A 13,238-nucleotide genomic window follows, 5' to 3' on the forward strand; every position below is an offset into this window, starting at 1 on the left:
TTGGGAAACTGACGTTGCTAGACCCCAAATCAAAGGAAGAATGCCAAAAGAGATCACCTACCAGATGAAAAAAGGCCACGAACGCAAGAGCAATGATTGACTGCGAAAAATCCAACAGGAACAACCCACTATCTTCTCCCCCATCTTCTATCAATTAACTACCTACCCACTAACAATCCACTACTCAGAATCCATCTTCTGCACAACTCTTTTAGGAAACCGAGTAAAAAGATTAACATTCTCGCTCGCACAAAGATTCTTCGAACACAGAACCTCCAACACTCCAACTCCCTTACCACTTGGACCAATAGGCTCATTTTGATATGGTTTTACAAATAATTAAACTTAAGCCCACTGAATAAGGATAAGGCTTTAATCAGAAAAAAAAAATTTCAAAATTTTTCCAAAGGCATGGCTTAAACTTGGGACCTCATACACACACGTAAAACACTTAACCATTGAAGTAGACAAATATTTGTGTCATATTTTTACAAACAAAAATATACATTTTTGGGGAGTTATAGAAGTGGGTATAATTCATGTAAAAAGACTAAGAGAAAAGAGGCATTAAGTGATAAAAGTCAATTTGATGGTTCAACTTTGGTGAGTGAAAATTCTTACAAGGCAAAATTAGAGAGTTCAATTCACATTGAAAAAGAGACTGCAAAGATAGAGAGAATCTATCAAGAAGAGAGGAATGATTATGTTTTCACTAAACTTACCTTGAATTTGTCTAGTGGACTTGTTTCATTTTTTTCAGGAATTTGTTGATCTTTTGAAAGGAGCTCAATAAACCATTCACCTATGATAAAGATTCTTTCTTGTTCGATCAAAGACAATATTCGAGGACGGATCTTTTCGAGTAAAGAGGGAATGATACATGCATGAATGTGATGAAATTTATTAAATTCAATTCAACCAAGATGTCAATATTCAAGCTCAAATGATCAATAAAATTGCAACAAATCTTTGGATAGTATTCAAGAATCTTTGAAGAGCTATCTCTTATCTTCAAAATGCACTTTGAATCACTCGATTTCGAGCCCGAGAGCTTAAGTTATGACCATTTTACTGAAGATTGCGCGAGCAAAATTTTTGGACGGGATTATTACGGGAAATTACGAGTTTTGAGGTTTAATTCAAGTTTAAATCATATTGAGTTTGACTTTTAGGCTTAATTTTTATTATATGGATGAGCCTATTGTTGTATTTATTAGATTTTATTATTTATTCCAAATTTTGGAATATTTGGCTAGGAGTTTTTATGTTTCTTAGTGAACAAGAAAGTTTAGTTTAAAACTACTTCTTATTTAGATTAATTAGAATTTCATTATATTTGAGAATTTTATTTGAATGTAATGAGCTAGCTTATATAAAGGCATCTTCATTGGTATTAAAAAATAATTGTTTTCATTAATAAAATTTTCAACTCGGGAGTTATTTATTTCGTGCAAGATTTTTTTCTTATAATTTTTAAAAGTAGTTTTCTTCTTGATTTTTAAGGAGTCGTCGAATCCAATCAATATCTTTCAGTTTGTCCGGTATTTCAAATTTTTTTCAAATTTTTTAAAACACCTAAAATAAATAATTTCCTTGCCTTGTCCAAAAATTTACATCTTTGTCATGGAATGTTTTAAATTTATTTAATATTTTATTGTCATAATATATAATTCAAATAAGCTTAACTGAATAAAAATTAGAATAGTTTCTTACTTGATGTGGTCTTTTAACTTAACAAGACATTTAATAAAAGTCATTTAGAAGGAATTGAACCTTTCATAGTTGTAAAATGGCAACACATTAGAAGATTATTTGCATAAAAGCCATGTATGAGTCGGTTTATAATTAGTGACAACGAAATATTTGTAGTTGAGCTGCAAAATTAAGAATTCATTAAAATTTATTTGCACTAAAAAATTTTAAAATAGTTGAAATAATTTAAAATATATATTTTGTGGGTTGAATTCATGCCAAAAAAAAAATCCAGATATTATATTTAACCTATAAAGATGCTCTAGTTTAATTTTCATGATTTTAGCACATCGGGAACACCTTGAACAAAAAATTTAAGTTGTTTTTTTATTGTTACGAGTTTTTTGTTGGGTAGTTTGTTTTCTTTGATTCTAGCCTTAGGTTTTTGTTTGTTTTTAACTTTTTTTATTCTATTACGTCTTCAAATACATTTTCGCTTCTTGTGTTATTAGGTGCAAAAAGAGTTGTCTTTCATTTCTCTACGCAACTTACTTCCTTTAGAGTTGAGTTTTTTTTTTTTTTTGGCTTCTTAAAATCTTAGGTCAGTTTTGTTAGAGAGTGATCCCAGATCATTTTCAGATATTATTTAGTTTGATTACTCTTTAAAAGTTACAAGCAAGAAAATCTCAACTTCTTTTTTTTTTTGGCATTTTAAAATTGTTTATTTTATTGTGAGTGCATAACGGTGAAACTTGATTTTACTTGATCAATTTTCTGTTTGAGTGTTTTTTACTTTCAGATTCATAAAATGGCGCGCAATTAGTTTCCACAAAACATTTATAGTTGAGTTTTGGTTCTTTAAAATTAACAAAGTATAAAACAAAGGTTTACTAAAATAAAATCCATATAAATGAGAAATTTTTAATTGTTAATCTTATCATTTTTATTCTCTACTTCATCAAATATATAATTTTTTTAAAAATTACCACTAAAATTAATTAATTTAAATTTTAATAATTCACATGACATCTTGTCGAATTTAACATTCGGTGTTAAACCTTATAATATAATATAATATAATATAATATGTTTAAAATAAATAAAATAACAAATATTCATGATATATATGTAGTTTTGAATGTTCAATCTGTTGAGTAGAGAAATAGCTGGCCATACGTTTAACCATATCGTTTGATTTATGATCTTGCAAATGGATCTCTTGAATGTAGTCCAAGTTTACATCAATCCATTGTTTCTATCTCTGGTTCTCCTTTTTTCTCTTTTGATTTGGCTTAAACCAGCAAAAAGAAAACCTGAATCTGCCTCCATCACCCCCAAAGCTACCTGTTATCGGCAACATACACCAACTTGGCATGCTTCCTCACCGCTCTCTCAGAGACCTCTCAAGGAACTATGGTTCTCTCTTGCTTCTACAATTGGGGTATAATCAAACAGTACTGATTTCATCACCTGAATTGGTTAAAGAAATTGTGAAAAACCATGACATTATTTTCTCCAACAGACCAAGGACTACGGCTGTAGATATGTTGTTCTATAACTGCGGGGATATGGCTTTTGCACCCTATGGCGAGTTTTGGAGACAAGTTAAGAAGATCAGTGTTCTTGAGCTTTTCAGCCATCGACGAATCAACTCATTTCAGTTTGTTAGAGAAGAAGAAGTTGATCTTCTTATCAGCAAAATTCGTGGTGCTTGTCTTAAAGGAGAGTCCATTAATCTGTCGGAGATGCTAATGTCGGTTTCAAGTAACATAGCTTCTCGATGTATTCTTAGTCATAAAAGTGAAGAAGAAGATGGGTGCAGCAAGTTTGGGCAGTTGGGTAAAAGGCTGTTGGTTCTCTTCACCGGTTTCTGTATTGGTGATATGTTTCCTTACTTGAGGTGGATGGATGTGCTTACTGGATATATTCCAAGTATGAAGGCATTATCTGCGGAATTCGATGCATTCCTTGACCATGTAATTGAAGAGCATAGAGCTCTTGAAGTTGATGGCCAAGTTTCCAATAAAAAGGACTTCGTTTCTATCATCATGCAACTCCAAAAGGATGGCATGTATGAGATGGACCTCACTCGAGACAACATCAAAGCTATCTTACTGGTCATTCAACACTATTTTCCCCTTTATTTTCCTTTTTTGACCCATTTTTTATGCCTTGAACTAAAATGTCTTTATTTTGGTAATGTCAGGACATGTTTGTGGCAGGAAACGATACCACTACGGCGACAATAGAATGGATGATGGCTGAGCTTTTAAAGCATCCAAATGTCATGAAAAGAGTCCAACAAGAGGTAAGAACTGTGGTGGGGAACAAATCCAAGGTTGTTATAGAGGATATCAACAAAATGGATTACTTAAAATGTGTAGTTAAAGAAACTTTAAGACTGCATCCGGCAGCTCCTCTTCTAACCCCTCGACGAACATCTGCAAGTGTAAAACTAGGGGGTTATGACATCCCTTCTGATACCACAATCATTATCAATGGATGGGCCATTCATAGAGACCCCAAATGGTGGGAAAATCCAGAAGGGTTCATCCCGGAGAGGTTTGAGGATAGCTCCAATACTGATTTTCAAGGTCAAGATTTCCACTTCATCCCATTTGGTTTTGGAAGAAGGGCATGTCCTGGGATGCAATTTGGAGTTGTTACTACTGAGTATGTGGTGGCCAATCTTCTCTATTGGTTTGACTGGAAGTTGCCTGCTGGTGAAATTCCGAAAATTTGGACATGGCTGAACTCTACGGTCTCACGTGCCATAAGAAAACACCTCTTCGTGTTATACCTTATTTCTCTCTTTAAAAATTAAGTTAAATTCAAAAGTTTTAGAAGCAAGGTTGATAAGGTTGCAGGCGGTTGTACAATATAATAATAAAATAAAATAAAATATATGACACTGTATTTGTGGAGATGGTTTTTTTGTTGTTAGCTTTTCTATATTTCTACCGAGTAGATGATGTTAACGAAGGTGTTTATATTGTACTAAATATATAACTGTTTTGATGTATTTTAATGATGAATGAATTAATAAAGCTAATTTTATATTTTATTATTATATCTTTTGTGTTTTTATTTTTCATGTGTTGAAATATTTTTAAAATATTTATAATGTTTCAATAGTTATAATTGAAAAGTTACAAGTGATCCAAAATAATATCACTTAATAATTAAGCAAAAGTTGTCACTATTCATAGTGATCGGTTATGTCTCTTGTCACCAAAAATTATATCACGTATCAACTTTAATAATTATGTTTATTGAATAATTACATTTGTGGTTAAAGATATGACTATTCGTTTGGGTAGTTATGTCCTTATGAAGTGACATGAGACATTCTATAAATAGGAGATGGATTTCATTTGTTGAATAAACCCAAGAAACATAGAAAAAAGTTTATATACCAACAAAACATTTATATACCAACATTGACCAAAATATCCTATACATGTCATTATAATCGGAATTAATTTACTAAAAGTACCAAAAGAGCCGGTGGATAGTGTGAAATAGCTCCGACTAGCTTTGAACCTAAATGAGCTTCCGAACTACTATAAAACATGGAAAATAACATAAACTAAGCATTTAAGCTTAATAAGTTCATATAATACGGAATTTATCTTACCATATATCCATACAATAGGTAAGTAAACATAACATAGCCTAAACACATGATCACCAACATATTAGCCATGAAAATCACATATAAAATCCAACACACATGATTGAATTCATCAAATAATCATATTTCATGTATTTCATGTATATACCAATAATAGTTCATATCAAATTCATATGATTTCATTACAAAACTGTGCCCGTTGAACCATTTAGAATATCGTTGAATCCACGGGTAGTACACATGAAGTGTATTGAACCGTAATCCGTCAATTCATGTACATGTATGCTCATACGAGCTATAAACAGGAAGCTCCTCCGAGATGAATAATAGGAAGCTCATGTGAGCTGAATAACAAAAAGCTCATGCGAGCTGAATATCGAGAAGCTCATGCGAGTTGAATATCGAGAAGCTCATGCGAGTTGTATTACAGGAAGCTCATATGAGCTGTGGTGTATCCGCAACACATGCAGGACCCCAACCAAATCGGTAACCTTAATGACATGTCATTTGTATCCTACGAATTTCATAAGGATCAAACAAGACTCGGTAATCATCGAATATACAACAGATATTTATTCATGGAAATTGTATAATTCAAAAATAATAATTCAATTTAACACATATTAATGTACAATTTAATTACACGAACTTACCTTGACAATGTACGTAGATACAAAGGCGACTAATCCGATATTTTTCCTTTGCCTCGATCTAACTCCGTACTAGATCTAACTAGATCTATACGAATGAATTTAACTCAATTCAATATAATTCATATTCAATTTAGTCCAACAACACATTTTTGGAAAAATTACTATTTTGCCCCTATACTTTTAATTCATTGCAATTTAGTCCTTAGGCTCGGAAAATGACTTTCATGCAATTTAATCTTTACTCAAGCCTAGCAAATTTTTATAAATATTAATAAAATCCCACATAATTCACAATTTCACAATTTTACCATAAATTTATCATCTTTTCAATTTAATCCCTAATTGATAATTTCATCAAAATTCTCTTTACAAAAGTTGTTTACCTAACAACAACCTTTCATTTTCTATCATAAAGCTTCAAAATCCAAGCATACTCATCAATGGAAAAACACTAATACTTTATTGATTTTGCAATTAATCCCTGAGCTAGCTAGATTAAGCTACTACGATCTCGAAAACATAGAAATCATCAAAACGAGACTATAATACATACATAATTAAGCAAAACAAGCTTGCTAATATCTCAAGCTTCCATGGCTAGGTTTTCTCTTTTTCTTTTTTCTTTTTTTTGGTGGTAGATGATGATAATAGATTTTTTTATTTTATTTAATATCACTTTAATTGATAATTTCCAAAATTAACCTTAATGTTTCATGAAATTTCCAGTGATGACTATTCAAGCTTAACCACTAAGCATTTTAATGGTTTATTTACTATATAAGGACCTCTAATTTCAAATTCTATTGCTATTTAATACCAATAGCTATTAGAACTCAACTTTTGCACTTAATGCAATTTAGTCCTTTTATTAAATTAGGTATGTAAACGACAAAATTTCTTAACAAAATTTTTATACGGTATTTCTATCATACTATAGACCATATAATAATATAATTTTTTCACTTCAGATTTGTGGTCCCAAAACCACTGTTTCGATTTCACTAAAAACGGGTTGTTACATGTATAAAATGAATTGTATAGTATGATAACATATTATAACATGATATCTAATACCTATTTTGAATGGTTACTGATTACACGTTTCATTTGTTTTAACTTGCATTTTATTGATTGAATTATAGAAATATGACTGAGTTTTATCGCTTTGTAACACTCATTGCCCTTCTCCGTCGTCAGATTAAGGTCACGGGCATTACAAACCGATCATAACATCTAATGTAACACCCCAAACCTAGTCTAGATGTTATAGCCGAATTTGGCGTGCCACATTGAAGTGTCGTTTGCAAATTTGTCTTGTTGGAAAAAAATCATTTCTAAGCTTAAAACCTCTTTAGTATTATTTAACAATTATCTAGTTAAAATGTTTGCCTTATTATTTGCTACTGTTATAATAGTTATTTTTAAAACGCGAAAGCATTTGAAAACTCCAATCGTTTAAAGTTTGTGACTTTGAAAATAATTATTATTTTGAAAATTCATCTTCCCTAAACTAGCAATTTAAAGCAAATAAGCAAAAGCCCAATTAAAAACTTAAACAAACTTAAAAGGCCCTTATTACATGAACAAACCCAACACAAACTTTAAATTTAAATAAAAACTAATGATAAACAGCTGCAGTAGTGTGGCCACCTCCGAGTCCCTCTCAGCACCAAATCGCCTATGGTCGAAGATTTCCTGTAAGTAAATAAAAGAAAGGGCGAGTTTACGAAAACTCAGTGTGTAATCTCCTATCAGTCAAATGATATACGACATGCAGTAACAGTTTGGGCCTGGGCCATAAGCATTAATTGTGTAATGTTGGCCTTAGCCCAATACAGTAACAGTGTGAGCTTTAGCCCAATACAGTAACAGTGTGGGCCTAGCCCAATACAGTAACAGTACAGTGCAATGATGCAACCCAACCCAACCCAACCTAATCCAACCAACACACCACTCTGTACCACCAACACACCATGTGGGGATAAAATTGACCCACCCAGCCAACACACCAATATCACAGCAGAGCTACCAGTAATAGAATCGCAACAAAGCTTCCAGTAACAGTATATGTAGTAAAGCCACCAGTAGGTCCACAGTCGTCTTGGACGACCCGTGCAACCTTATCAGTACAGTACATTTCCTCCAAAATAGTATCCCAACCCCATGCAGTATGTCATGTCATAAATCATACGTGTATGTAGTACGTCATACTCAGTAACAATCATATATATATCATAGAGCAAATCGGTCATACATACATAGGCCATACATATATTTCGACTCATAAGGGTATATCAGACATTTTACCCTACGAGGGTATTTCTATCATTTTACCCTTCGTGGGTATTTCGGTCATTTTATCCTCTAGGGGTATTTTGGTCATTTTACCCTTTAAGGGTATTGAAGTCATTTTACCCTTCGAGGGTATTTTGGTCATTTTACCATTTGGGGGTATTTCGGCCATTTTACCCTTCGGGAGTGTTTCGGTCATTTTATCCTATGGGGGTATTTTAGTCATTTATCAACCTCTCGAAAGGTCTGCAGTCGCCTCGAGTGACTCAGGTAATCTAAATGGTCATAACAGTATAAATGGGCCCAAGTTCTATTACTCGGCCCAAGTGGGCCCACATGCTCGTATAGCCCGTTCAGCCCAGATTTCGCCATGGCTATGAGATCTACATAGCCCAGTCCAGTATTTGCCACAAATCTTGGATTTCATCCGTGTGAGGCCCACAATTCTATTGAGCCCACACGGCCCATTTCTGCCTAACGTGGCCCATTACGGCCTAAGCCCATAAAAATGCCCATAGAGGCCCCTACAATATTTCGCCCATAATTCACAGGTTTGGCTTTCCACACGAGCGATTGCACACTCGTGTGGTCTCAACGACGTATTTTGGCTTTTTGGCTTTTGCTGTTCTACAGTTACAGTGGGATGGTTACACACCTGATGCAATTTGCAGATTCCCTTTGTTCTGAACACTCTTATTCTGAAAATCAATAATCATCGCACCCTTGGTTGCCGAATCATTTGAGCCATTAGATCTAGAAACAATAAATAAAATAAAAACAGAATTAAGAATATTGAATTGAAAATACGAGAAATTAAAAATAGAGTTAAGAGAAAGAAAATTCTTATAGGAGATTCCAGCCTCCAGTTGTCTCGTTCCGCCTTGGGTTCAATCCTCGGCTTTTAGATGATCCTTCCCAAACCGAATAAGCCAGTTATAGTGGAAGAGGACGCCTACGACCACCAACTCCAAGAATTTAGACTTACAATTTAGTGGAACCTGACTCTAGCCAACAATCGCTTCTGTGAGATCGTCTTATGCTAGATCAACGCTTCTCAATGGCGAATTTCATGCCATTTTGTCTCTTGGGCTCGCCAACCTCTGACGCAGTAAGCTAACGAACTGACTGTGCAACCTTCCCAAAACATACAAAAAGGCCGCCTTTGCATACGTTGAAAAACTTACTTCTTAAGGGACTTGGACGGAAGCGTCAGCCCCGTAGTGCAGAGAAACGATGAATACTCAGCGAGGAGGCTAAGTACGGATTCTAAGCCTCATGAACCCTTTTGGGAATTTTTGACAACCTTCGGCTAGATGGGTTTAGTGGCTCATGGTTGTGGTAGAAAAGAAAATAAATAAAATAAAAATAAAGATTTTATTGAAAGGAAATATGAAAAAAACAAAAGCCTAGACTTTTGGGGAGAGAGTGTTTACAGAAAAAGAAAGATGGGATCCCCTTTTGAGTCACTTCACCCCCTATTTATAGTGCTAGGGGAGATATTCTAATCCTACTTAAATTCCTAAAAGATAAATACATTTAATTAAAGATAAATAAAGATAAAATAAAATCCTAAAAATAATCCTTAATAATTATCTCAATATTAATTATCCTAATATAATTAAAATAGAGTTTAATAGAATAAAATCTCTTCTTTTTGCATTTCAACCCTTGTGTCCTCCATGCTTGCACTTTTGACACCAACTTTTCCTTGTGTCGCACATTGGCCCATTTTATCTCTAAATTCACGCTTTTGGCCCTTAATTTTGCTTTTGCCTCAAATTTAGTCCCTATGAGATAAAAGATCATAAATAGCTCAAATTAGTAGGATCATACTCAGAATAAATACCTAATTAATACATAAAAATATGTTATTCTAGAGTGTTATCATGATTCGACCTTGGGCTGACTTTAGGGTGTTTGTAAGCTCATATAAGACCCGATAATGAATATTTATTGTGTTGTTTGCTTATAATCCCTATGATTACATGCTTGATGATGTGAATTTGTATTAATTTAATCGTAGTTGCTCCGGCAATAAATATGATATATTATAATTCGAACCCAACGATCAGGTCGTGTATCGGGGTGTTACATCAACTAAGTTCAATAAAATAAAAATTGGAGCAATTCATTACTTGTTGTGGTCTCTGAGTGAGACACTTTCAAAAATTTCTTTGATATTAATGTCTTCTTCAAAATTTGAACCTTTCATAGTTGTAAAAATGGCAACACATTAGAAAATTATTTGCACTAAAAAAAACAACATTTGTCATTTTGATTTTAGTTGATAAATGATTTGATTTGCAATTAGTGTCTACGAAATATTTGTAGTTGAGTTAAAAAATAAAAATATTTTAGAAAATTATTTGCACTTAAAAAGAAACAATATTTGTAATTTTGATTTTGCTTGATTTAAAAAGAAATCATGGGGAATAAGGTTTTTTGCTCACTAAACACAACCCTTAATATTGTTTGTGCCCAAAAACCATGTACAGTGTCCACAAAATATTTGTAGTTGAGCTACAAAAATGAAAAACACATTGCAAAATCATTTGCACTAAAAAAATAATAATATTTGTCATAAACATTGATGAATGAAGTTTTTCTACGAGACGCAATTCTTAATATTGTTTGTGCACAAAAATCATGTATGATTTAATTTGCGATTAATGTCTATGAAATATTTGTAATTAAGTTTTGGTTTTTAAGATTTGTAAAATATAAAACAGATTTATTAGAATAAAATCCTTATTGTTAATCTTATCATTTTTATTCTCTAACTTTATCCTTATATTATAATATAATATAATATAATATGTTTAAAAATAAATAAAATAACAAATATTCATGATATATATGTAGTTTTGAATGTTCAATCTGTTGAGTAGAGAAATAGCTGGCCATACGTTTAACCATATCGTTTGATTTATGATCTTGCAAATGGATCTCTTGAATGTAGTCCAAGTTTACATCAATCCATTGTTTCTATCTCTGGTTCTCCTTTTTTCTCTTTTGATTTGGCTTAAACCAGCAAAAAAGAAAAACCTGAATCTGCCTCCATCACCCCCAAAGCTACCTATTATCGGCAACATACACCAACTTGGCATGCTTCCTCACCGCTCTCTCAGAGACCTCTCAAGGAACTATGGTTCTCTCTTGCTTCTACAATTGGGGTATAATCAAACAGTACTGATTTCATCACCTGAATTGGTTAAAGAAATTGTGAAAAACCATGAAATTATTTTCTCCAACAGACCAAGGACTACGGCTGTAGATATGTTGTTCTATAACTGCGGGGATATGGCTTTTGCACCCTATGGCGAGTTTTGGAGACAAGTTAAGAAGATCAGTGTTCTTGAGCTTTTCAGCCATCGACGAGTCAACTCATTTCAGTCTGTTAGAGAAGAAGAAGTTGAACTTCTTATCAGCAAAGTTCGTGGTGCTTGTCTTAAAGGAGAGTCCATTAATCTGTCGGAGATGCTAATCTCGGTTTCAAGTAACATAGCTTCTCGATGTATTCTTAGTCATAAAAGTGAAGAAGAAGATGGGTGCAGCAAGTTTGGGCAGTTGGGTAAAAAGCTGTTGGTTCTCTTCACCGGTTTCTGTATTGGTGATATGTTTCCTTACTTGAGGTGGGTTGATGCGCTTACTGGATAAATTCCAAGTATGAAGGCATATCTGCGGAATTCGATGCATTCCTTGACCATGTACTTGAAGAGCATAGAGCTCTTGAAGTTGATGGCCAAGTTTCCAATAAAAAGGACTTCGTTTCTATCATCATGCAACTCCAAAAGGATGGCATGTATGAGATGGACCTCACTCGAGACAACATCAGAGCTATCTTACTGGTCATTCAACACTATTTTCCCCTTTATTTTCCTTTTTTAACCCTTTTTTTTATGCCTTGAACTAAAGTGTCTTTATTTTGGTAATGTCAGGACATGTTTGTGGCAGGAAGTTATACCACTACGGCGACAATAGAGTGGATGATGGCTGAGCTTTTAAAGCATCCAAATGTCATGAAAAGAGTCCAACAAGAGGTAAGAACTGTGGTGGGGAACAAATCCAAGGTTGTTATAGAGGATATCAACAAAATGGATTACTTAAAATGTGTAGTTAAAGAAACTTTAAGACTGCATCCGGCAGCTCCTCTTCTAGCCCCTCGACGAACATCTGCAAGTGTAAAACTAGGGGGTTATGACATCCCTTCTGATACCACAATCATTATCAATGGATGGGCCATTCATAGAGACCCCAACTGGTGGGAAAATCCAGAAGGGTTCATCCCGGAGAGGTTTGAGGATAGCTCCAATATTGATTTTCAAGGTCAAGATTTCCCACTTCATTCCATTTGGTTTAGGAAGAAGGGCATGTCCTGGGATGCCATTTGGAGTTGTCGCTACTGAGTATGTGGTGGCCAATCTTCTCTATTGGTTTGACCGGAAGTTGCCTGCTGGTGAAATTCCTGAATATTTGTATGTGACTGAACTCTACGGTGTCACGTGCCACAAGAAAATACCTCTTCGTGTTATACCTCTTTTGAAAAATTAAGTGAAATTCAGAAGTTTCAAAAGCAAGGTTGATGATGTTGTACCATATAATAATAAAATAATCCTTCTTTCAATATTCTATGGAGAAGGGACTATTTTTATTGTTGGTAGTTGACATGGTGTAATATTATGAAAATGAAAAATAAAGTTTATATGCATATTTTTGTCGAATCTCAATTTTTTAAGTCTATATTTTTACTTAAATTCTTTCGCTTTTCAGACAAGCTTTTGGGACTAAATAAGTAACCCGACTTATAATCACATCTAATATAGATGCTTCACTTCTCCGACTAAATCATTTAACCACCCAACAAGGACTGTAACAACACTAAGATCACCTGCAATAAGTTTTTGAATCCACGCGTTAAAAAACAAGTACAAGTCGATTATTGATTTTTGAGTTTAAATATGTTTGAA

The 13,238-nt window shown here is 33.6% G+C and overlaps 2 protein-coding genes across 4 annotated transcripts; both read left to right on the top strand.

The window, feature by feature from the left end:
- Nucleotides 1-2,850: 2,850 nt before the first annotated feature.
- Nucleotides 2,851-12,992, top strand: LOC105784234 (cytochrome P450 71A1-like). Of its 3 annotated transcripts, XM_052625906.1 has the most exons (3): nt 2,851-3,133; nt 3,215-3,809; nt 3,899-4,762. In XM_052625906.1, exons 1-3 carry the CDS (start codon nt 3,066-3,068, stop codon nt 4,514-4,516), a joined length of 1,281 nt encoding a protein of 426 aa, XP_052481866.1. In that variant the 5' UTR covers nt 2,851-3,065; the 3' UTR covers nt 4,517-4,762. The 3 variants fall into 3 exon arrangements, with proteins under 3 accessions (XP_052481866.1, XP_052481867.1, XP_052481865.1); XM_052625907.1 differs by lacking the exon at nt 3,899-4,762 and adding an exon at nt 12,210-12,992 and having other exon boundaries at nt 2,851-3,809; XM_052625905.1 differs by having other exon boundaries at nt 2,851-3,809.
- On the top strand, nt 11,140-12,198 carry LOC105784235 (cytochrome P450 71A1-like). Its single transcript, XM_052625908.1, has 2 exons — nt 11,140-11,444; nt 11,526-12,198. Exons 1-2 carry the CDS (start codon nt 11,200-11,202, stop codon nt 11,926-11,928), a joined length of 648 nt encoding a protein of 215 aa, XP_052481868.1. The 5' UTR covers nt 11,140-11,199; the 3' UTR covers nt 11,929-12,198.
- Nucleotides 12,993-13,238: the final 246 nt, after the last annotated feature.

The sequence above is a fragment of the Gossypium raimondii genome, chromosome 13 (genome assembly GCF_025698545.1).
Source record: "Gossypium raimondii isolate GPD5lz chromosome 13, ASM2569854v1, whole genome shotgun sequence".
NCBI lineage: Eukaryota > Viridiplantae > Streptophyta > Magnoliopsida > Malvales > Malvaceae > Gossypium > Gossypium raimondii.

Excerpts from the sequence above, each read along its gene's own strand:
- LOC105784234 (XM_052625905.1), top strand. The coding sequence starts at position 3,066 with ATGCTTCCTCACCGCTCTCTCAGAGACCTCTCAAGGAACTATGGTTCT. Across the intron at positions 3,810-3,898 it reads ACATCAAAGCTATCTTACTG|GACATGTTTGTGGCAGGAAA; the intron begins GTCATTCAACAC and ends TGGTAATGTCAG.
- LOC105784235 (XM_052625908.1), top strand. The coding sequence starts at position 11,200 with ATGATCTTGCAAATGGATCTCTTGAATGTAGTCCAAGTTTACATCAAT. Across the intron at positions 11,445-11,525 it reads CTCTTGCTTCTACAATTGGG|ACCAAGGACTACGGCTGTAG; the intron begins GTATAATCAAAC and ends TTTCTCCAACAG.